Source organism: Podarcis filfolensis (genome assembly GCF_964270895.1).
Source record: "Podarcis filfolensis genome assembly, chromosome: 1".
NCBI classification, from domain to species: Eukaryota; Metazoa; Chordata; class Lepidosauria; order Squamata; family Lacertidae; genus Podarcis; species Podarcis filfolensis.
The window spans coordinates 51,188,378-51,213,354 of NC_139604.1; the positions used below are offsets into that span (position 1 = coordinate 51,188,378).

A 24,977-nucleotide genomic window follows, 5' to 3' on the forward strand; every position below is an offset into this window, starting at 1 on the left:
GCCTTGTATGTTGCCCTCTGCTCCTTGTATGTAAGAGGTTAATGAAAGCTTCCTTTTTTGGTTTTGAGTAAGCCATAGTTTCATGCTATTCTAAACTTGGAAAACTGTTGTTTATTCTAGGGAGCTCAAATGAGGATCTAACTGTAGTTTCTGATCTAGGTTTGTTTGAACTAACCACACTGCAAATAAACCATCATGTCCCAACTGCAGACATAAACTGTGGTTTGTTCAAAACCAACAGTTGAAGTTTCCAGTCTTTCCCCCCTTGCATATGAAGGAGAGCCAGGGCGGGTGGGGGAGAGGAATGGGAGGCTGAATATATGTGAGGCTCGTCAACTTATGTTTGAACCAGGACTACATATAATAAAATAAAAAAATGGGTTCCAAAGCAAAGGGCATCATTTTCACTTTTGCTTTGGGTACAAAAATGTCTAAAGTTGACACCTTATAGCAGTGGTAGGAAACTTGGAAGCCTGTTGTCCAATTTTATGAGGTCCTTGGTCCTAGTTTCATGCGAGTGGCAAAGAGGGGTGAAATGTGGGAGGGGGGTCCCAACCCACACTTGGCTTCAGCTATGCCCACTGCTGATATGCAGCCCTCAACGGATTACACTTGGGGGAATGTAATGCTCAGCAGAAGGTTGCCCTCCACCCCACTATATAGAACAGAGGTCTGTCCATTTAAGGGCCTGAAATGTGTGTTGTAGTTAACATAATGTTCTTAACATCAGAGGCTCTGGAAAAATTAAAGCAGAGTGGCTGTGGAAGGCAGCAGGTCTTCCCCCGCCCCTTTCTGCCCCATGCTTCTATGAGGCATACTGGGTAGAGGTCAACCCTTTCTTCTATGGGAGGTCTGCATACACTATATTTAAAGCACATGGCTTCCCCCTAAGAATCCTGGGAGCTGTAATTTACCCCTCACAGAGCTGCAATGCCCAGCACCCATAACGATCTACACTTCCCAGGATTCCTTGGGGGATGTTGTGTGCTTTATATGTGCCTTAGATGCATGGTGTGTCTGCAGCTGAAGACTTAGCTGTTTGGGAATGTTGGTGCTCTCCTCCACAGTCCAGACCCTGACCCTGCCTCTCCTCTGCAGCTATAAGAAGGGTGGAGTAGCATCTGGCATGAAGCACGTGGAGACCAACACGTACAACGTACGGCGCCTTCTGCACGTCAAGGGCAAGAAGAATGTGGTGGCAGGAGAGGTGGGTCAAAGATGGGCTGGCGATGTTGGGAAAGGGCTGGCCAAGACTGGTAGCTTAGCTCCTGGTAAAACTGTCAGATCTAGACACTGGGGTCTTTGAACACTTGTGGGTGATCATGAAGACAAGGTTCATCACAGTGTTGCAGCCCATGAAGGCGCACTCAGATCTTACAAAAAGATCTGCACTGCTTTTGACCTCTTGTTGGAGCAGTACAGTAGATGCACTTTTAATGATGTGCTTGTGGAGGTCATCAGTGGCTACTGAAGCCACAATGGCTATGTTTCTACTTCCACTGTCGGAGGTGGTGTGCTTCTGCATACCAGCTGCTGGCAGGGGCAGCCCATCGTGTTTCGACACCTGTATTACTATAGGTGTTCTTTTAATAGAAAGGACAGTGGAAATGGAAATAACTTTTATATTTACAAACCAACAAACTGCAAGCCAGCAATATATCCATGAAATAAATATGTAATTTTGTATTTGTATTTAGCGGCCCTTTGTAATCTGAGGCCCTGTAGCTTACACAGCTTGTGCATAAATCTTGCACTGCTCCCAGATTTTCCATGGGCATCTGGTTGGCCATAATGAGAACTAGATGTGGTTTCTGGCCTGATCCAACAGGGATCATCTTGTGTGAGGTCCCCAGACTGATAGAATCCAGGTATTTTTCAGTAAACTCACATAGGCTTTCCCACCAGCTGTTTTTCCCCCCTCTTCCAAAGGTGGAGCTGAGTTGGAACAGTTTCAACTTGGGCGATGTGTTTCTGCTAGACCTGGGGAAGCTCATTATCCAATGGAACGGTCCAGAGAGCAACCGCCTGGAGCGACTGAAGGTGCAAAGTCTGCCATGGGTGGTGGAAGTGGGGAAGCAGGGGAGACGGGAGTTGTGCAAGGAAGGAGGATTTTGGTGCCTGTCCTTTCTTGGGTGGGACATCTGACATTTGAAATCCAAATGTACATTTCTATTATAAGAAAACGAGGGTTGTTTTGCTGACCCCCAAAAAAATATGGATTGGGAGGAAATGGGAGAAACAGGATCAAGTGAAGCCACCAACTTATCACATAACAACCCAGCGGTGGGACATGCTAAAGACACTGAATGGCCTTCCTAATAGCCTTGGGATTACGGTATATTACATTGATGGATTCACTCTGTGATGATCAACTCATAGTTCCATGTAGCTCAGCAGCCATTCATAAATTCAGTGTATTAAAATGGCCATTGGGCATCATTCTTTTTAGTATATCTCCCCTTCCTAGGAAGGGTGGTAGGAATAATTCATGACTACAAGGTGCTTCAAGGTGTTAAGTTCTGTGTCTGAGTTGGCTAAAACAAAAAGGGAAATAAATGAATTGGATGATAGCTGAGGTGAGACTAGAATGCTGGACTAGATAAGCCTTAGGCCTGATCCTGCATGGGGTTTCTTGTTCACACCCACCATGCTCTTATTTGTGGGTTTTCTCATTCTTCTAATGCCATTCAGGCTTCCTCCTGCTACCCCTGACCTTGGCATGTGGTTGTGACCTGTTTCCTGCAGGGGATGACCCTAGCCAAGGACATTCGTGACCGGGAGCGTGGGGGTCGAGCGCAGGTAGGTGTGGTGGATGGGGAGGACGAAGCTGCAGCTCCTATTCTCATGAAGATCATGGAGTATGTGCTGGGGGAGAAGAGGAACATTCAGCCAGCCATCCCAGATGCCGTGGTGGACCAGAAGCTGAAATCTTCTCTCAAGCTCTACCAGTGAGTGACATGGGGTGTGTGGTAGTGGGGACTACGGTGAGGCAAAGAGGTTGTGTGGAAAGATGCGCAGCTGCGGGGGAGAGGAGCAAACATCTCTTTGATGGATGCAGGAACAAAGGAATGCGGGAAAGAAAGCCTCTGATGAAAGTACAGACACTGGTCAAGAAAGCAAATGTTCCATATTGAGCATTTTGCCCATTTATTCTGTTCATGGGATCAATACTGCTCCTGAGAGCAACTGTGTGACCTTCCTTAATGAGTACAATTCTGTTTGTCATGTTTGGGGTTTTTTCTTGCGGATTCAAAATGATTTGGAAAGAACTACAATGGCAAAAGGCACCCAGAAGGGATGTATGAGGGAGGACAATGGGGAGATCAGGAATAGGGCAGGAGCCTGGAAATATGAAGGAAAGAAAATAAACTAGAGATAAACCTCAAAAGGGAAGGTGACCCTACAGTTGGGCACCTTGGCTTTTGGGCTGTTTTGGGCAACACTGCCCCCATTGTCAAATATTTCCTTGTAACCATGAAGGTAAGAAAATATCCTCCTAGTTTCCTGGCTCTTCCTCCCCTTTTTAAAATTAGTGTGTGAATGCGCCGAGGCAATTTGGGGTTCAGTGATGTCATTGCAGGTGAGATGCAGACATTCTGCTTCAGATATCATAGGAGAAATACAGAAAAAAAGAAGCAGGCGTCATTTATCATTGTTATTTCCACACACACCCCTTTTATGTTAACTGAACTGGCTGTGAGGTTCTCTAGAAAACTGAATTCTGCAAGGTTTCATATATTGAATAGGCCCAGTCATGATTTTTAGCTTTTAAGACCATTATTGTTTTGCATGATCCCAGAGTGTAGACGAGTGACATCATTTTGAAGAGCTGGTCCAATGACTACCCTCTTGTTCCTCTCCCAGAGTCTCTGAGATAGAAGGGAACCTTCTTGTCCAAGAAGTTGCCATCCAGCCCCTCACCCAGGACCTCCTCAAGAATGAGGTAAGCCTCATCCCTGGGGGATTGGTTGCACCATGACAAGCTTAAAGCATAGGTTGGGGGCTGGAGGGAAGGGAAGACTAGAGGAGACATTATTCCAGTGTCATCTAACACAGTTGTAGCCATTCTGCCTATTGTCATTCCAACCCCAAAATTGTAATCTGAATGGCTTAGTCTAAAATGGTGAGACTGTGGCCTTCCAGATGTTGCTGGACTACAATGCCCATCATCCCTGACCACTGATTATGGTGGCTGAGGTTGATGAGAGCTGGAGTCCATCAACATCTAGAGGATTACTGGCTACCCACCTATGCTGTAAGAGAGAGCCTAGTAATGGAAGAAGGCTATACTGACCTAAACAGCTTCTTTGTAATGAAACAACTGGATCTTGTTTTGTCTCCTGTCAGGACTGCTTCATCTTGGACCAAGGTGGTGTGAAGATCTTTGTGTGGAAGGGTAGGAATTCAAGCAAGGAGGAGAAGCGGCAAGCGATGACTCGGGCCCTGGTGAGTGAGAGGATAAGGCAAAGCTGAGCCCATACAGTCTCATATCTGGGCAAGGACCTTTAGCAATGTTCCAGAACTTCTTGGAGATACTGGAACAAAGTGCCTCCACTCCCTCTTCTGCCATTTCAAGGGATCAAAACCATTTTTGGCTCCATGATTCCAGATCTTGACTAACATGAATGCTACCAGCTCTTTTAGATTCTCTGTCTGGATTTTGGACCAGGGCTTGGATATTACCTTCTGCCTACCTGCCTGTCTTCCTTTTAGCCTTATCCATTTCATAGGCTTGAGGAGGGTATCAGGCAAGCAAGTATATAAAACAGAAAAAAACTTTACAGGCTTTAAAAAAATCATTTAATCACAGTCCTTATAATGAAGCAAAGTGAAATCATGGTGTTGAATAGCAAATTCTGGGAAGGAATTCTTCCACCAGTCCTTTGTTTAATGTTCCGTCAAAAGAAAAAAATGACTGTACCAATGCAGACAAATGCCTCAATAAATCATATAAATTAAGGTAAATTCTTGGTGGATTTTATTAAGCAGGACACCATTTGCAAAAAACAAGCAAACTCATGCCTTTTTTTTTAGACCTTCGTTTTCCAGTTTGAAGAATATACAGTGTTTAAAAATGCAGCGATTCTGTCTCGCATTGCTATGCTAGAAATCAGGGGTGCAAAAGACTGAAGCTCAAGCTAGTTTGTGTTCTACATTGTTTCCTTTTTAGCCTAAGTTAATGTAAGAGCATAAAGCCTGGATGAACCCAAAGCCATCTTTAGCCCCTCTAATAGCCAAAGCAGGTGGTGAGGGCCAACAGGACTAGAGCCAAAGTGGGCTAATGAGAAACAAGAGGAAGCTACCATACAACAAAATAGAGCTTTAAAAACCAACAAAATGTAAGGGGCAACCCCCCCCAAAAAAAACCAACAACATCCTGACCAATGAGGGCCAAGCATGCTCAGTAACCACAGAATGCTGAGTGTTAGTTGAAAAAGAAAACTAGTGGCAGAGGGATGGAATGGAGTGTTCTACCAGGTGCATTGTTGGCCGCCTGGCTGGCACCATGTACATGAGCACTGCTGTTATAGTAGGCGAGGAATACACTTATCATTTTTTGTTGCAGGTCCCAGTTGTTAAAGAGATAACACTGGGCCTGTTGAGGGTGATAGTCTAGGATACTTCCAAATATGCTCTGTTTAATGAAGTCTCTGTGGATTCCTTCCTCACTTTGTTGTGAAAGTTGCTCTGTTCTGGTCTTCTCTTTGTCATCTCAGGGTTTCATCAAGGCAAAAAACTACCCACCCAGTACCAGTGTGGAGACTGAAAATGACGGTTCTGAATCTGCTGTCTTTAGGCAGCTCTTTCAGAAATGGACTCTCCCCCATCAAAGCACTGGCTTTGGCAAAACCAACACTGTTGGGAAAATAGGTAAGTGCTGAAGCCTGATCAGCTTAGTGCAGCTGATGGTTTAGAGACTGCTTCTGACAGGTATGGGCCCCACAAGAGGAGGTGGAAAAGAATGTTGTTTTGGCCTGTCTCTTTTGTGAGTAGACAGATCAGTCTGTTCTGCGTCAGTTTCTGGGTTCATTCCTCAATTCATTCTCTCCTGTTTCCGTATCAATTTGCAAAGAAATTTGAAAATCCACAGTTAAATATGTACTTAAGTACAGTGGTACCTCGGGTTACAGACGCTTCAGGTTGCAGACGTTTCAGGTTACAAACTCTACTAACCAGGAAGTGATTGCTCCAGGTTAAGAACTTTGCCCCAGGATAAGAATGGAAATCACACACCAGTGGCGCAGCGGCAGCAGGAGGCCCCATTAGCGAAAGCACGCCTCGGGTTAAGAACCGTTTCAGGTTAAGAATGGACCTCTGGAATGAATTAAGTTCTTAACCTGAGGTACCACTGTACATAGTTAATATGGGCCATATCTGCACAATACCTTAAAAACACTATTATACCACTTTGAGAGTCATGGCTTTTCACTGAGGATCCTGGGAACTGTAGTTCATTAAGGCTGCTTAGAGTTGTTTTTATTCGACCCCTCTTCCCCTCACAGAGGTGCAGTTCCCAGAGTCCTTTGGGAAGAGGAATAGGTTGTGAAACCGTTCTGGGAATTCTGGAGCTAAAGTTCTGCCAGACTCATTCTTGTCTAAACCCCCACTACGGAGGTCTAGTGCAGTGGTAACCAACATGGTGCCCTCTAGCTGTGGGATTCCAGTTCCTGTCATCCAGAAGGTGCATGATGAATGACTGGTAATGGTTAGGAATGATGGGAGAGTACCACACTGGGTTATTGTGGCCTTGAATGTGGGTTGAAGGAAGCATTTATTTTGAACCCCCTTCTTAATATTGGCAGCATCCTTGACATGAGCTGCTGAGGGTTTGTGTTGTATATGAACAAACACACCTTTAGAATGAAAGGTTGTTGTTGCTGTTGTTGTTAAAATTTGCATGCTGCCCTACATCTGACAAACCCAGGGCAGTTCTCAGCAGAACCCCAAACATTGGGTTTTATAAGTGTGTGGGTTCCTATCCTCTGCTTTCTGCTGTGGAAACCATACATGGTGGTGCCTCCTTCCTATAGGAGTAACACATGCAGTTTCCATTCATCCCATCAAAGTTTATTCTTTAGCTTGTAACTGCCCATCCTTGGGGCCACACGGTCCCTCAACGCAGATGTGCTAGTTAAGATCAAACCTACCTACTTTCTTCCCTGGCTGCCCAACAGCCAAAGTAGAGCAGGTGAAGTTTGATGCCACCACTCTCCATGCCAAGCCGGAGATGGCTGCCCTGCACAAGATGGTGGATGACGGCTCTGGAGAAGTAGAGGTGAGGACAGTGCCATTTTTCTAGAAAAAGAGGTGCCAGAAATCACCACATGCTTGTTCTCTTGTAATGGCAATGGTGCCCACTTGAGAGGTGCCAGAACTGAGCTCAGGAGAGTTTCGGCTGGGGGGAAAAAGCCCTGGGTAAGAACCAGGCCCACCCAAGTCCCCACCCCCTTTTGGCTTTGAGTTTAGTGGGATAACCTGTTGTGAGACACAAGAGCACAAGACAGGTCTATCTCAAAGGCTTCCTCTTGGCCTCAGCTCTGCAAATATGCAAAATGAATTGCCATGCTAGCATTATGAAAATAGAGCTGGAGTTAAAGGTGAGCAGCTGCAATAAATCTGGCAAGACCAGCCCCAAACTAGCCACACCTTTTGAACCTGTGGCAACAAAAGGACTGAAAATCTCCCTGGTTACAGCTGTCCAAATTTGCTTTTCTGAAAGGACGACAAGCTGCGAAATTATATCCAGTGCCAGTGACTTGGCTAGTTGGGGAACAGCAGCATGAATGCCACATAACATCAGGCCCTGGACACTTTTGAGAGGAAGGGTGGGATATAAATGCAAAACCATTCAATTATAACTTTGGTTGGGCTGTGGGGTATGCTTTGGTGCTCCTTAGGTTTGTAGGCTGGCGAAGGTCTTTGCCCTGGGCTCACCACAGGCCCTGTAAGGACAACATCAGCAGGAACGTAAGGGAACTGAGGACCATTTTCATCACTACTGCTTTCTCTGGGACTTCACAAGGCATCACACAGTAAAGTTGAAGCATATCACCATAGCCATAAGGACTTGAAAAGTGATGACTTGGTGATGTTTTAAATGAGACTCGAGATCCTTAGAAGGCTGAATTCTGTATCCAGTGCCACATTTCCTTCCACCATCACCCCAAATGTACACAGTTGAGAAATTCAGATATACACCACTACTCTAGGGGCTTGTTCACACTTCCATTTGCCCTGCTGTTTTCTCCCAGGAAATCTCACTCTTTATCGCAGAATCTGCAGTGTCCACTTATGGTGGACCTAACTGCTAACCGAGCTAACTTTGCCAAGCACTATATTCCTGGCTATACTGAGGAAACCTCCACCCACCAACCCCTGCCCACCCCTTGAATGTCTACTGCTACCCTGTTGCTCATGTTCCACTTGCCTTGACAGGTCTGGCGAATTGAGGACTTGGAACCGGTACCAGTGGAGGGTCGCTGGCTTGGTCATTTCTACAGCGGCGACTGCTACCTTATCCTCTACAAGTATCTAGTCTCCAGTAAAATGCACTACATGATCTACATTTGGCAGGTGAGCAGGTGGAGGTGGGCAGGAGGGATTACGGCAAAGGAAGCAGAGTATAGGCCAAGGAGATGGAGAGAGAAGAAAGACCTTCCACATGTCACCAAGGAGCAGTAGAAACCATTTGCATGTTCAGAACAACAATAACAAGTACTAGGAATTTGCCTTTCCAAAGGAGTCTGAAGTTCTCAGGACCCTAAAGATGCCACTGGATTCTGTTGTAAGATGCTGTGTTCCATTGCTCACAACACAGTCATGAGTTTTGAAGTCCTTTCTCCACTGAATTGTAGCTGAGAGACAGTCGGAACTGTACCCCAGCCTTTTACGTCAGCCTACTCTGTTGCTGCTTTCCAGGGTCGCCACGCCAGCCCCGATGAGATCACTGCCTCTGCTTACCAGGCTGTCATTCTGGACCAACAGTATAATGGTGAACCTGTGCAGGTGCGAGTGACCATGGGCAAGGAGCCTGCTCATCTTATGGCCATCTTCAAGGGACGCATGGTGGTGTATTCGGTGAGCACAAGAGGGACAGACTCGGTGGTTAAAATTGCCTCCCTTTCCATTTCCCAGCTGTACAATGGGGAGCAAAACAGATAAGAGACAGGAAATCCAAAGAGAACATTAGAGTATCTTGTGGTGGCTCTAATTTTGATCAGAACAATAGTTCTAAGGGGGATTTAGGTTTTGCATCCAAGTAGGTATTTGGGGGGGGGGATGGGGAATAACAGGCACAATACAGGTTCCCTTATTTCCCCTCCCCCAGTGGAGATAATCATAGTTTTGGGGATTGGGGAGCAATTTAGACTAGGAAAATCACAGAGAAGTGAACACTTGCGCCAACCAGCAGCACTGCTCCAATCAAAATCTGAGATCCCAGAGGGGCTTTAAATAATAATATTAAAAGCCCACTGGGAGATCAAAACACATCTTTCCCACTTCACATGTCTTTTGGTCTCAAAGCTTCCTAATCTGGAGTTATACCACTTCAAGGGAGTTTTATGACAGGCTGTATTCTTGTTGCCACTTTATAAGCTGTTTGTGATTGAGCACTCCACTGCTTCCTCATCCCTTTTCCTCTGGTGGCGGTGCTTTGTATATTGAGCGGATGTGACCCTCCTGTCAGATTTCAGAAAGGGGAGGGGAAAATATCCCATTCGTTCCATGCCCTGAACAGGACAAGGAGCAGCGGGTTTCAGTTCCAGTGGCAGAAAAGGCTACTGTGGAATGGGAAGCTATCAAGGCAAAGGGGAACCTAGAATGCGTCAGTCACAGAGTGACCTGACCTCACCTGTGTCAGGAAAGGGGCCTTTTGGGACCAGTTCCTATAGTTCTGCAGTGGAAGGTGAAATGATGGATGGGACAAAGCTTGTACAAAATAGTTTATGTCTCTGGGGGAAGATTGAGGCTTAACTAATAGATCTTGCTTTTATGCAGTCCTATGACCTTTATTTGGGATGATATAACCAATGCACTGGGCTTTGGAGTGCAGCGATGCTCATGCTCTATAGAAGCATGGCTGAGAGGCTGTGGAATTCCTCAACACAGCGCCCATTCAGAAAGTGTGCAAAATTTTGCATAATTTCTCTTGCTCTTGTAGTATCCAAGCCCTAGAAGCCTGGAGTGATGCCTGGACTCTCATAGCTGTCTGAATTATTTTTCCCCCTCCTCCTTACACCTAGGGTGGTACCTCCCGAGCTGGCAGCACAGCTCCAGTGCCCGCCATCCGCCTTTTCCAGGTGCATGGGACCAACGAGTTCAACACCAAGGCCTTTGAGGTGCCTCCCCGGGCCTCCTCCCTCAATTCCAACGATGTCTTTATCCTCAAGACTCAGAGTTGCTGCTACCTCTGGTATGGGAAGGTAGGCATCCTTTCCGGGAGAAGTACACAGCTGGTGGGTGATTTGGAGGCTGAGGGCACTAGCAATTGTGATCCAGAACAAACATCCTCAGCTTTGGAAGAGGGAGTGGAATTTAGTTAATTGAAAGGCTGACCTCCCCAACCCCCACACCACAGTCTGGTTTTCCTTCCTGCAGGGTTGCAGTGGGGATGAGAGGGAGATGGCCAGGAGTGTGGCTGACCTGATCTCCAAGACCGAGAAAGCAGTGATCGCAGAAGGACAGGAGCCTGCGGAGTTCTGGATTGCGCTAGGTGGGAAGTCCCAATACGCCAACAACAAAAGGTAACATCTGGCACCACAGTGCTGCTGTGTAGGGGCAGTGCTAGCTGCCTGCATCACATCATCAGAGCAGCACATGTGTGCACACCATGGCTACCAGAATGCATGGCCTCCACTGACTACCTTACAGCTGATCACTTGGGCAAGGGGCCCTTTCCAGGCATGCTGGTTGCAGAATACTGTGAGCCAAGGAAGCCAACCAGCCCAGGTCACCAACAAGGCAGCATAGCTGCTACTGAGGCTTCCACTCAGGGGGGCTAGAACTCCACCAGTTTGGCACCGATTTGTGGTTCATAGTTAATATAAAGCATGAAACCTGTGTTTGATGTATCAATTGCTCAGTTTATGGCGTGCTGCAAAATGCTGGGATTTTGCTGTAACAGATGTGCAAACCTTTGGTACAGGTTTGGAACAAGATTCCAAATTTGAGGGGTTCATAGTTAAATTTTCTTAGTGTGGTTGCCATCTCTCCCAGCCTCCATTGCCTGAAACGGCTACTTCACACTGGCTAACGGCAGGGCCGGTCCCTCCTAGGCGATGAACTCTTACGCGCCAATCCTTACTCTCCTAATGCCAAAGTCTGAATTGGATGGAAGAAGCCACAACCTCCATCTCCACTCAAAATCAGAAGACACTGGTGGCTTTTTAAGGCATGTGCAAGAAAACCTCAAGTGTCAGTCCCCCCCCCCCCCTGCAAATCCACTTGCAGAGGGTGGTTATTTTAGAGGCAAGTGGCAAGGAGGAGTTTCAGGGGGAAATGAAACCCTCGCACACCCATTCTGGCTGCTTCTCTACTCTAGATTGCTCCAATCTGATGTGGCCTGGTAGAAAAGCTGGCTATAGGGCTTTTTCTCCATGTGCTTGTGTGTAAATAGGGAGCTGACTTGCCACCTGGCCTGTCTCTCTCCCTCTTTTTGTGCAGATTGCAGGAGGAAACAATTGCCATCACACCTCGGCTCTTTCAGTGCTCCAATAAGACGGGGCGCTTCCTTGCCATGGAGATCACAAATTTTACTCAAGATGACTTGGAAGAAGATGATGTGTTCCTACTGGATGCCTGGGACCAGGTGGGTCTGAGGTGGGGGGTGAAGAATGAATAGGGAGAGGAAGCATTTGCTGCTCAATGAAGCACATTGGCAAATGAATGTCCGCCCCACCCCCCGTAATAATGCTATTGAATTTTACTTTCATAGCTAATATTGCATGCTGGAATCTCTCTATAGCTGCTTTGTTCGCGCACAAACACTTCTCATCTGATATAATTACTGAGCTATATTAACACACCATGCAGCTGATGAAACCTTGTCTTAAAGTGCCACAGTTTTGTTGTTTTTGGGGTAAGAAATGAATATGACCACTACCCCTCTAGAAACTTTGTTAGCTATCTCCTTCCCTAAGGTTTAGGGGGTTATGGTCTGCCACAGAAGCTTTAAGTCTACATTTGAGAGATATACGCAGGCACACACAAATGCAAGGGCAGAATTCCCTGAACCTCTTTTCTCCCTTTTGATCCTTGATCCAGCTACCGGCACATGAGCTGCATGTCCGCTTCCATTCATAAGAGCTTTTTCTCCGGCCAGGTTTACTTCTGGATCGGCAAAGATGCAAATGAGGCTGAGAAGGAGGCAGCAGCTGTAACGGTGCAGGAGTACCTGCGAACTCACCCGGGTGGACGTGACCTTGACACTCCCATTGTGATTGTGAAGCAAGGCTATGAGCCTCCGACATTCACTGGCTGGTTCCTAGCATGGGACCCCCTCAAAGGGACAGTAAGTGACCTAGTGGCCCTTATTCTTTCAGGTCTAACAAAAGGCAGCTGAGAACACCACATCATGCAACAAAGGTTAATCCCATGTGAATTCAAAGACATCTGTTTGAAATGTGTAGAAAACATTACTTTCCCTCTAATTGCTCTGCCTTGTTAGAGCTCTCCTCTAACCTTCCAGATGTTGTTCGATTATAGCTGCCATCATCCTTGACCTTTGGCCAGGTGGACTGGAGACGATGGGAGCTGGAAGCACGTTAGCTACCCCACCTACAGATTTTCATCAGAATTAGCTTTCATGAACTTTCAACATGAAGTGTAGCTAGCTACATCCAGACTGTCTGTATCCACAAATGATGATGAGCACATAGGTTACCAGACTTAAGATTCAGCAGACTCCTCTTTAAGGAATCCTATTTTAACTCTCTAGCCTTCAGTCAAATCAAAATGTTCATGTGTGTGTGGGTAGTCTGGTAACTCCCAGGGTTTTTGTGGTCTATCTTCATGCAGGAGAAGAAATCCTATGAAGAGTTAAAAGCTGAACTCATAGATGAGGACAACCTTGGCCAGATCACTTCTGTAAGTATTACTGAAGAGTGGGATAGAAAGCAGGGAGGAGAACACGTGTTTGATCATATACAAGTGCAGGTAGCACAGTTGCCATTTAATTTATAGGAAACCAGGAAAATTAGGACCCAGGTTCATTTTATAGCAGTAACTGCTGTGTAGCTTTTCATGCCTGTACTATCTGATTGGGGGATGTAAGGCCTTCTTTTAAAGTTATTTCAGTATAAAAGGCTGCAATACTTACTCCAGAAAAACTTCCCTTTAGAGGGATAGTAAGTATGATCACAGCTGAGGAGCAACGGAGTTGCATTCCTCTTTAAGGATGAGGTTAACTGCTTGTAGAGGACATTGCCCACAGCATGCCCTCTCCACCTCCCTCACTGTTCCTCTGATGTTGTAGTGACTGACCTTCTTGCAGCACCTTAAAGACAAGAGCATTATGGCACAAGTGATTGTGTACTAGACTGTTTCTTCCGCAACAGACCAACATGTCCCTTCCAACTCTACAATTCTTATTCCTCTGGATGGCGCTAGAATTTTTATTTTTAAATTTCTTTCTTACAAAGTGCACCAGAACCCACAATACTGCATTTTAGATCAATAAATGCATTTATTGATCTAAAACAGTTCAGTTTACAATACCAATTTACCTTCCTTCAACTGAGTGCTATTTTTCTAGAAAAAGAGGTGTTGGAACTCACCATGAACACCTCCCTTGTTCTCCCATAATGGCAATGGCGCCCACCTGAGAGGAACTGAGAGGAACTGAATTCTGCTGAGGCTGAAAAATAGCCTTGCCTCAACTCTTGTTTAAATAGATACAAGACACATTTGAGCTTTGGGGATTCCCCCTTGCAATTTCTCTTTCAGGAAATCCTTGATGCAAAAACAGTTTTCACTGCCAACACAACCTTGGGTAGTATCTCAATGTCAACCTACCCTCTGGAGAAATTGATTAATGTGTCTGCAGAGGAACTACCCAGCGATGTAAACCCCAGCAGGAAGGAGGTGAGATCCCAGGGCTGCATTCACATTTCTCCTGTTTATTTATTGCATTTATATCCTGCCTTTCCTCCAAAGAGCTCAAAGTGGTGGTGTATGCAGATCTTGGCACAGCTTAATCTCACATCACCAAATTCAGGTACAGAATAGGCTAGCGTATGCTAAATCAGGGCTACAAACATCTAATGGGTGTCGGAATAAAAGCTTGTTAGTGTGCTGAAGCATTTGAAGGCTGGACAAGTATTAGATATGCACAGTTCCTTTCCATAGCCATCCCCATCTGCCCCAATTAATATTAGGTTGTATTCAAGATAGTGTTAAGGCTGGGAGACCATCAGCACAAGGATTTGTGTGTGAGCGAGAGATGGAACATTCTCTCCCTCTTTTCCCCATGTGTTCCCCCCTAATCTGTTCTGGTGGTTCCCCTGATCCTCTGGAGCTGATTTGGAGATGGTATGGGAGAAGGAGGAGGAAGAAAATTTGTGCCAGTGCTAATTTTTGCACTGGCGTAAAAAGTTAGCTGAATACCTCCCACTGTTCATTCATTCTGCTCCAGCATAAAGTGGCAACAACTTGAGGAAAATACAGAACAATCTCCAGTTTCCTTAGACTTCTTCTGAGTATGCCATCTTGTCTAAGTGTTATCAGGCTGTGCCCCCAAATACTCACAGGAAATCTGGATGTACTGTTTTCACTACAGTGTGTTACCTTTATGACTGGACTTGCTCTCTCTCTCATCCTTGCCCTTTCCTCCCATCCCATAGGACTACATATCAGATGAAGATTTTCTTGCTGTCTTTGCAATGTCCCGACAAAACTTTGCTGCCCTTCCTCAATGGAAGCAACAGACTCTCAAGAAGGAAAAAGGACTGTTCTAAAAATGTAAACTTTCTGCTGTCATTGCCTCAAAGTGGATATTTTTACTTAAAATAAAAATAATTCCAAGTTTGTTTGGAGTGTCCCAGAATGAACAATCAAGCATTTTCTGCCACTGGATTATATGCAGCAACAAAGGGGATTTTATTCATTAACCCTACAGGTGGTCAAATTCTGAGTTACTAGAAACACAGGGCAGCCCAGGCAGGAAAAAGGAGCCTTTAAAACTTGTGTCTGCCCACTTGAGTCTCATCTTTCTCCACCTATGAAACGAGGTAGTGATTTATTCTAGTGAGTCACCAGCACCAGGCTGTCTTGTAGCTGATCACTCCATTTCCCCCTTGATCTTGCCTTCTCTGAATTCCTGAATAAAATTTGGCACTTCCACATTGTTTTCCCCAATATGTCTGCAATGACATCACTAAGATCTACATTATGTATGCTCAGTGTTGACAAATTTCTGCAGTTTTGTTTTGCCAACCCCAGTATTATACTATAGGGGGGAGTCCCCCTACCCCGCCCCTGTGAAACAGGAATTGATGCAACTACATTTCCACAACATTTTAAATTGTTTCTTTACATACACACCACTGTCCATGGTTTTTCTCTGAATCCAGAAGTGCAGAGTGAATTCCAATTCGCCTGCACACCAAAGTGTGGTTTTTGATCACATTTAGTGGGCTAGGGCTAATCATAGGCATTTCAAATAAATTTTACAGAAAATTCATGACTCCAAATTCCCATTATTCAATAATCACACATGAAAATGCTGACAACAGGACTAGCAACTGCAGTTACTTCCATTTAGCAGGCTTTAAGCAATGAGTAGAACAGCAATCTGAAGTTTCCTTAATGAACAGTATTCCGTATGGCTTACCATACGCATTTTATAATGCAGATATATAGGTCTTCAAAATGAGGATCTGCTACCCACTTGAGAAGCAACTTACCACACCTTACCTTACAGGACAAAAGCAGAACTAGGATGGATTTTCCACAGGCAGTTGATAATGTGTCTCAAGGAGCTAGACTTTGTTCAGAGAATGGTTTATACCTATTCCATACTGGCAGAAGCAGTGCTTCATTTCTCTGAAGGGAAATGCAAGAACAACTGCACATTTGGTGGCCTGGTGACTTTCTGAGAAAGTCAGCTTTCTAATGCACATTTCTTTCCTCTATGGATCAAAATGGCTTTTTGAAACGTATCTTCTCTAATAGATTTACGCTTAAAATGAAACTAAGCCAAGCACACATGGGATTGTAGCAAAAGCCTTTATGCAAGCAGGACTTCTCCTTCCTCTCCTCTCCCCATATGCTCTCAAAATCTGCTCTGAGAGTCCTCCAACCCTCTGGAGTAGATTTTAAGGGTTCGTGGGGGGCTAGAGGGGAGAGGAGGGGGAAAGTCCATTACGCAAGCGGAAGCCTGCTGTACTAGCAAAACAGTTGTTGGATACAAACCCCAAGGAATGGAATACGTTTTGAAGAATCATAAAAATAGAAGGCCATAAATTTAGAGTATCAACTGCAACAACAATAAACAGCAGTGAAAACTGAGAACCATCCAACCCTCTCAAGCATATTCTGAGGGTGTGCAATGCACTGCAGAGGGAGGAGAGGAATGTAACTCTGTGCTAAACAAAGCTGTAAGACACCTGCATCTTTAAAAAAAAAAAAGAAACGAGATTCAGCATTAATGAAGAGTGTTTAATTTCTCTGAAATCAATCTACACATCATTTAAAGAGGAAGAAAAGAAGGCAGAATTTAGTAAAGAATACATAGAAACAAGTCTGCTAAAACACAGAAAAGTGCTGCTCCACATTAAGTGTCAAGGGACACAAAGTGACTCCCAACATTTAAAAAAAATCCCCAAGACAACTGCCTCAAACACACATGACAAGAACTCTCGCCCCAACTCACTCACTCCCCCTAAGTTTTTAGAGAATAACTTATTAAAGAAGCAGGGGAGCAAAGAAGTAGGTTAACACTGGGAAGTAGCATAGGAGCAACAACCCACCCACTTCATTTTCATTCCAAGACTGTTCACTCCCCATGTTACACTGGTTCAAAAAGAACACCAATTCTTGTACAGAAACTCAGCTCCGCATCTTACCCCAAACTCCCATCACAGGGATCTGAAAAATTCCATGGATTTCCAATGAAATACTATTTAATTATAATTAATCCAGCCTTTAATTAGCTGCAGGGCAAGCAGGTTTTGTTAAACCATCTAGCACCTGAAAGACCCTGCATGCCTGAAACAAGTAGTACACCTTATGCTGTTGACTCCCCCATGGTGGAAAGGGGCGGGAAGCCCAGGATAGAGAAATCACTGGAATCCTCTGTATCTTCAAGGTTATTTCAACAGACTCCATTTATAAAACACTGAGCATTCATCTTCCAGTAGTGAGGGCAAAACTGATGGACAGATTTAACTTTAAGTGAAACACTGATGCCTAATGCCCTATATTTGCATGCTTAGGTTTTTAATTTCTAGCCCATGGCTAGAAAGAACAAGCTTTTTCTTATATAAGGAAAAATCTTCATTAAAAAATAGGTACATGGTGATTTCTAAAGTTTTCTTTAGCAAACAACCTGAGCTATTTTATTAATCCAGCTATATACAGGATTTGTTGGGGAGGGGTGGAGGTTATGGAGAGTTTAGTTACTTAGTGCAAACACATATATGGCTATTTTTCTTTATCAAAAAGTAAATATAGCAGAAAAATACAGCAAAAATAGGGCAAATGTAGAAAAGTGAGGTTTAAAATATGCAGGCATGAACCAAACAATAAATTCTATTGGGTGAACTCATGTTTAGTTGCTTCCTTCTTTTGAAACCAAGAATAATGTCTCAGAAAGTTACATATCACACTGCTCTAAAAACAAACCTTCCCTTTAGCAGGCAACAGGATTCTAAACAGCAGCAGTAAGCCACTGCTGTTTAGGTCCCCAAAGTTTCTGTATTTCTCAAGATTACCTATAGTACAAAATGCTATAAACCACATACTTAAAATTTGGTTCTAAATGTAATCCTGAATGGCCGAGAAAACTGTACAAACGTAAACTCTTGCACAGTTTCAGCACTTCATGTTAAAACAGTAGACAATAAAAACTGATTGAGCTTAGAATCTCCCTAGCAGAACACATTCTTCAGATTTTAATGGACTGCAAATGCCAACAAGGATGTAAATGTAAATTTGCATATACAGAGGGAGCACTAGATAGTACCTTCCTTGCCAGCAAATTTCACCTTAGGGGGCAAAAAACTATTTAGAATGTTGCCATAGCTTGACATAATCACTGGCTTACAGTCACTTCTGGCTAAGTTGCATTCTCAATACTAGATGAAGCAAAAACATATGATTGCTCTAATAATTCCACATTCCTGACAATTCGGATGACTCTGAACCTGAACCTGGATGCTCTATACTGTCTTATTATGACACCTACCTATAATATTTTGACTGTAAATATGGGAGTTAATTTATCTTGACCATGCTATCAATATGAACCTGTAGGTGTCATGGCAACTATTTAATGCATTTATCTGGGAGTTTCGAAGGGGGAAGGGAGATGGACAGCACTACCTCAGAATCAGTAAGCGATGTACAGCCTTACTCCAGAACAGTATTTCATTTTGAGGCTCCTCTTTTGCACCTCAAGAAAAACCCCTTATTCCTTACTAAAAAGCGCATTCAAATAACTCTGACCGTCAACAGTGCAAAATCACAATGATAGAATAAATTTAAACACTATGCTTTTGGCAGTATGACTTGGGAGAACTTTTGTTTGGTTTGGCAGATTAGCCAAGCAAATAATGAAGTTATCACCCTACTACTACCCTTGACACAGCAAATGTCATTCAGAGTTGCCTAACACAGCCTGTAATTCTATAAGCCCGGCAGGGAAATCCTTCCACAACAGGTAATACCTGTTGCCTACTAATGCCCATGGTTTGTGTCTTCTAGTCAAAGGATTATATTTCTTAGGAAGTTCTAATTGTAATTAAAAACAATTGTCAAGAAGGGGGGACGACAACCCTCTCAACACCTGTTAACCTTTTCAAAAGAAAAGTCTGAGTTAGGGGCAAACCAAGAGGCACCTCAATTATTAGCAATTTTATTGCCACAAAAGTAAAAGTGAAAAAACTGGAATAAATTTCCAGTATTAAAATGAGGAACTGAAACAAATTAATTCTAGATAGTATTTTTCTTGTTCGTCCTTTTTGTCAAACAAGCTACAAAATGAATTTAGTGTTATCCAAATACTATTAAATAACCAAACCCTAACATCTACACCCTGAAATGTCTCGAAAACATCAAATAACCACTTCTGAGAGTTCTCTGATTTTTTTCAACTGATTTAACTGCACTTACCACACAATTAGAATAAATCCAGGTACATTTTAATATTTCATCTGTTGGCATACAACTCTTGCCCAACAGAGTAAAGCTGGGATATCACACACACACACACACACACACACACACACCTTTCAAGCACGTGCAGTTTTTCAGGGCTGAAAGCCAACACAAACACAGGGAAAACAGAACTCTCGTTCGTGCTTCATTTACTGATTAGCACTAGCTGGGCACTGGTAAAAAAAAGGCCTGCCAAAAGCCAGGACTTGCACTTCCAGTTAGCTGCCTCTCTCATTGCCAAACCGGGACAGTCTTCAGTGAAACACAGCTAATATATATCTAGATATATATACACAGACTAATACAGATTATACACACAAATGCTCACAGAGAAATAAAACCTTTCTGCAAACGGCAGTACTTAGAAAAGAACACAGTCAAAAAAGAATAAAAACTTTAAAAATTATATATATATATTTATATAGTATATATTTTAACTTTAAAAACAAGGACGAAAGTGAACTATGTGAAGATGTAATCCATGGGTTCCAAAGCACCGACAGTTTGTTTCCTGGATCTGTGTGATCCCGTATTAAAGACCATGGGTGTCCCAGTTTCAGCAATGCCAGGGTACTCCATTTAGCTGGGTCAGCCTTCAGCACTTTCCAATTCACGTTATGTACACAATATTTACCAGATTCGAGACTATTGCTTATTTTGCTCTCGTGTAGGGAAGGCATAGAAAACCACCCAATATGTAGCATCTTCTCAGTTTCCCGGTGAGAGGTAAATGGGTGAACTTGCAGTCGCTTCTCACACCATCCTTTTATGAGTTTTTGAAGGAGCCATTCAACCCTCTGGCCTGATTAACGCCATGGCTGCTGGCACAATTATTCCTTGACTATTTAAAACAAAAGAATAAGAAGGAAACTCCAGGTAAAAGAAGCTTAGCTGCATGGTTGAAATTCAAAAGGAAGGCGTGAAGTGGTCCATTCCTCCTGTTCCATGGGGTTGTCTCAACTACGCCCTGAGTTCTCGGGGGTTTGTGGCTCTTGCATGTCAGGCAAAAGTTCAGAAATCACTTGTGCTCAGTTAAAGCGACGTTCTTCAAATGGGCTGCCGAACTGGCTTCCCCACCTCCGTGCAAGGCAGCTGCATATTCTTTTCCGTTTCTAGCAACTCATCAAATATCTCCCTAGGAAACACAAAAGAGGTTCATGTCAAAGAAGAAGGAAAGCTTTTAATGGGGAAGCAAAGCTGTAGAGCAGGGGTAGGAAACCTTCTGGGCCTAGTGAGCCAGATGTTTATCTTCCTGTACCCCACGGGTAGGGCCACTTGCCTGTCAACCAGCTGACTTCATGATGACATTAGATGAGTGATAGGTGAGAGGTCCCATTTACTAGTCAAAGCTGGCCAGCCAGGGTTAGGTCTGCTTTTCCCACAAGAAACCTGCAAGCAAAGCAGCACCTAGCAGGACTGAACTCTCTGCTCACCAGCTGCTGAGTGTAGGGTTCAATCATATTCTCTGCAGGGGACTACAGGGAATGTGCTGGTGAAGCAGTATCCAGTAGGATTGAACCCTGCTCCACCCAATCCATCAGCTGCCATCACACAGTGATATCAGTTGGCTGATAAGTGGGGATAGCCTCAAGGAAAAAAACTGGGCCTCCTGGCAGGTCAAGATTGGCCTGTCGACTGGAGATTCCCCACTCCTGATGTAGAGGGTGAAAAAGACAGGCAAATGCATGCAAGAGAATCTGCTCAGGTTCCAGAGTTACAGCCTCGCTATTTTGCACCTTCCCAGTCAAAGGGCTATTAAACAGGTTCCAATAATTCTTATAAGCTTTTCAGGACCATACTATAACTAGCAACTAGGAAAACAGGAATTAGAAACACGAGACCATTTTAGAGAATGCAAATGCAAATAAAAAAGGATTGGACCATTTGGGGAGGACACATAAAGTACATTTACTTGTGCATATAAAAGAAGATGTAGCCACTCCGGTCTCTGTCACTCTGCACAGAGGCTTCTTGAGTTCTGGATACTTCCAAGTCATTGTATGTGAACCATACTTGCTTGCGAATGTCATACACATCACTAATATAGTGACCTTCAATATGATGAGGGAGAGAGAGAAAGAAAATATTAGAACACCATAGACTGTAGCTTCCAGACTACATTAAGTATCAGAAGTATTTTCAAGCAAATTTGTTTATTAATTAATAAACTGAAAGACAATAACACTCCCTAGTACAAACTGCATTTTGCTATTTTGAAAATGATTGATTTAAACTAGCAAGATGAATTCCACTTAAAATAGCTGGTTTCTCTTGGATAATTATTTCTATGGGCTTCAGTGAGCTTAACTCAATTGCTGAATTTAGGCAACAACCCTGTTGGTTCTGGGAAAACTGATTTTTTTCCCCAAGCACACAAAATGAAATATTAACAATCTTCTTCTTTTTCCTTTGTGGTTTTGGTTGCTGAAAAAACACAAGAGACACACTTTTCCTGTAGAGAGCAGAGCTATCAAGGAAGTGATGTTTGCCTTACCTGAGGAGGAAGTGTCTCCAATATGGCTGACAACACTAATGAGTCGATAGGAGTTGGGCAGCTCTCCTGTCTGAGGAAAAAGTCAATTATTAGTTTAAGTTTGCTCTTCTACCAGACTGAGAAAGGTAGGTAGATTATGGTTTAGCTGCCATAAAATCTTTATTGCGCCAAACACTGGAGCAAACCTTTTGAGATATTGCTAATTTGCTCAGGTCAAAGCTTACGGGTAACTCAGGAGCAGAGAACATACAGCCTTAACTTCCTCTCATTTTTAAACTAGCTCTCATCATTGTTAAAACCCCAGAAACTGGAATGCCGTCAATGTGCCAATGCAGAGCTCCAAAAGGCTCAGTACGGAAACTCTGACCTTACTGGGTGTTACCTAGGTCACAGCCTACAATGCACTAACAGGAAGATTTCCTAGAGGGCATGTGTAAACCAGCAGGGAGAGAGACAGCACAAAGAAACTAATCTGAAACATCAACAGAATACAACAGGCACAATAGCCAGAAAATTGTGAGGAAGAAGACTGTCTCAAACATCTCTACAACAATATTCAAGATGTATGAAGGAACAGTGGGAAAATAATTGTTTGCCTGCATTCTCTAAAAGGGAAGGCTAGTTACTGTCACACTTCACTATGTTAAAAATTGGGTTTTAGGAATGCAGGTTGAAGGGCTTGTAAAACCTTTTCCTTTGAGTATAAAAATAACCTTTTCAATTTATACAGCAAACAAACAAAACAAAACTTCAACATAATACTCAACAGGTGCTTGTATGATTACTTCACAATTAAGAAACTTATCTTACCAATAATGTAATTACTGTGCTGCATGAAATACCAGCTTAATTAATCCAGTGATGCAGAGTCTGTGGTCCTCCAGACATTGCTACACTACAGCTCCCTTAGTTTCTGACCACTGGTCATGCTAGCTAGAGCTGATAGAACTGGAGTTCAACAATCTATACAAGGCCACAAGTCCCCCCACCCCTGCTTAGCCAACAAATCAAGATGTGCATTTCCCCCACTCCATCCTTCTCCCTAAAGGGAAATCACTATTTCTCCACCCTCATCTCCAAGAGGAAGAGTAACTCATCCAAATGATGAGGCAGGCATTTGAACCCAAGTCTCAAACACCACCCACTGAGAGAACTTTACAAACAGTCTCAAAGATAGCTAAGGATATCATACCAAACAACCTGAACCATCAAAACAGAAAAGCTCCCCGTAAGCATTTATATATGCTTTTACTCCACGTATAGTAATAAAATGGGAGCTAGTCCCAATAGCCCAGACCATCACCTCAGCATTTCTTTTCAATTCCTCAGCTTCTGCTTCTGAGTACTCCATGTCCAGAACATCCTCATTCCCAGAGTCCTCATCAGAGCCAAGGCTGTCCAGAAGAGAGCTGTTAAACTCTAAACACCATGAAAATGATACTGTGTAAGACCCTTGATCATAAGCATATCACAAAACTGACAATATACCAGCACACCATTTATCCAAAATATTTCCCTCTCCTTTGCTAAATAAAGCACTGTAATAATGGGCATCAAGTAAATATTCTATATACACACAGCAAATAGTTTCTGTATTTTCAATTTTATGCAAGGAAACCTCCTTTTAAGGCTTCATTGAGGTACTGCTCTCAAATGTTGCTGCTCCAGTTAAAAGGTGGAATGCAACTAGTGTGTTAGCATCTTGCCTCTTCGCTCATGGCAAGAAGTGATCAAAATATAGAAATTTAATAGTTGCTGGACTGAGCAAAATACATGCAACTTTTTCTAAGTAGCGGGAAATTTTAAGCTTTGAGGTTCTGTAACATTTCCGCTTTAGTTTTCACAGAACTATCACCACCACCACCACCACCATCATCGCAATAATAATACTCCGAAGCCAACTCTGCTTACTGCTAAATAAAAAAGTTCTGCTTTGAGTTAATTACTTGCATATGAAAGTTATGCCACTTGTCATAGCTTTTGCTGTAGATCACCTAAACCAGGATTAAACCCCATGTTGTTAAGTTTTACAGATTTGGAAATTTGACATTCACATTTTTACCACTGACTCGGTAAGACAGGTCAGGATTGGTGGATCACAGATCAGCCTACATACAAGGCACAGTACAGTTGGTCAGCAGAACAAACTGAAAGGGAGAAGGAACCACAGAAAACAAGCTATGATTGCCTATAGAGCATTCTGCTACGCCCACAAATCCTACCAGCATTGTATCTACCTCTCTCTAGTAGCAAAAGCCTTCAGTAGAAAACCAGCACTTTGCATCTCTTAACTATCTGTGCTTTCATGCAGCAATGATAGCAGTCTATTCCTTTATGTCCTGTAACTGTCTACCAAACAAACACATTTCCCCCCGTTGTATTCATTGGAAGGCAAAGAAAACTCACTTGGGGGAGAGCTTAAACCATTTACTTTTTACAAAGGCTTTTAAGCAGAGTTGCTGCCAAAAATTTGCAGAAAATGAAATTGGAATGTGAACTTAATGAGGATTCTCTGACAGAAAATGAGGAATTTCAAGGGAAGAAAAAAAGAAAGAATAATAAAACAATTCCACTGATCTGCATGTTGTGTTTCAGAGTTTACCAGCTGAATGTGCTTTTATATTGAACCTAAACTGGAAGGACTAGAGCACAAAGTAATACAAATGAGGCAAAGAACAAAATACCAGCTTCCTTTCAAGTACCGTGAGCAATTGTGGAATGATATGAAAACTCATCCCTATTTTCTCCTGTACATCTCACCTTGCAGACTTAATTCAGTGGCTCGTTTAAGGTCATCATCTTCTTTTTGTTCCCGCGCCTCCTGCTGGGGTAGAGAACCAAACTTAGTTCACTGAGACACTTCCTGTCCTTTTTATAGGTTCTCTGTTACTGCCACTGAGAACTATGCAACTCTAGTTTCTACAACAAACCTAATTCCCTGTGCAGGCACGTTTGAGACCAGCCAGAGCCCAAATGTTCCACGGGGCCAGCCTTAATTAAAAGGTTGTTCAAGTTGCTCAAGTTTGGTATGCAACACAGCAAGTCCCCAAGTGCCACAACAAGCTCTCTACAGCTTTTCTTTTGAAAAGTCTTGAAATGAATGTGAACT

General features: G+C 43.5%; 2 protein-coding genes across 6 annotated transcripts in view; one reads left to right on the forward strand and one right to left on the reverse strand.

The window, feature by feature from the left end:
* Positions 1-15,024, forward strand: part of VIL1 (villin 1) — a gene marked incomplete at its 5' end in the record, with an annotated part of 31,703 nt that extends 16,679 nt beyond the window's left edge. For all 3 annotated transcript variants that reach the window (XM_083586590.1, XM_083586589.1, XM_083586591.1), the window contains 16 exons: positions 1,099-1,207; positions 1,930-2,040; positions 2,746-2,948; positions 3,865-3,943; positions 4,348-4,446; positions 5,718-5,871; positions 7,176-7,276; positions 8,437-8,574; positions 8,920-9,078; positions 10,245-10,424; positions 10,600-10,745; positions 11,665-11,809; positions 12,323-12,511; positions 13,018-13,086; positions 13,945-14,082; positions 14,841-15,024. In XM_083586590.1, coding sequence (XP_083442716.1) covers positions 1,099-1,207; positions 1,930-2,040; positions 2,746-2,948; positions 3,865-3,943; positions 4,348-4,446; positions 5,718-5,871; positions 7,176-7,276; positions 8,437-8,574; positions 8,920-9,078; positions 10,245-10,424; positions 10,600-10,745; positions 11,665-11,809; positions 12,323-12,511; positions 13,018-13,086; positions 13,945-14,082; positions 14,841-14,954 — 2,134 coding nt within the window. In that variant the 3' untranslated portion in view covers positions 14,955-15,024. The remainder of the gene's footprint in view (positions 1-1,098; positions 1,208-1,929; positions 2,041-2,745; positions 2,949-3,864; positions 3,944-4,347; positions 4,447-5,717; positions 5,872-7,175; positions 7,277-8,436; positions 8,575-8,919; positions 9,079-10,244; positions 10,425-10,599; positions 10,746-11,664; positions 11,810-12,322; positions 12,512-13,017; positions 13,087-13,944; positions 14,083-14,840) is intronic.
* Positions 15,025-16,635: 1,611 nt separating this feature from the next.
* USP37 (ubiquitin specific peptidase 37) overlaps positions 16,636-24,977 on the reverse strand; it is a 40,270-nt gene continuing 31,928 nt past the window's right edge. For 2 of the 3 annotated variants that reach the window (XM_083586559.1, XM_083586558.1), the window contains exons 20-24: positions 24,629-24,692; positions 23,172-23,287; positions 21,869-21,938; positions 21,287-21,425; positions 16,636-20,509 (exon numbers count right to left, since the gene is read on the reverse strand). In XM_083586559.1, the coding sequence (XP_083442685.1) occupies positions 20,422-20,509; positions 21,287-21,425; positions 21,869-21,938; positions 23,172-23,287; positions 24,629-24,692 (477 nt within the window). In that variant the 3' untranslated portion in view covers positions 16,636-20,421. The remainder of the gene's footprint in view (positions 20,510-21,286; positions 21,426-21,868; positions 21,939-23,171; positions 23,288-24,628; positions 24,693-24,977) is intronic. The other variant, XM_083586560.1, reaches the window with a different exon arrangement.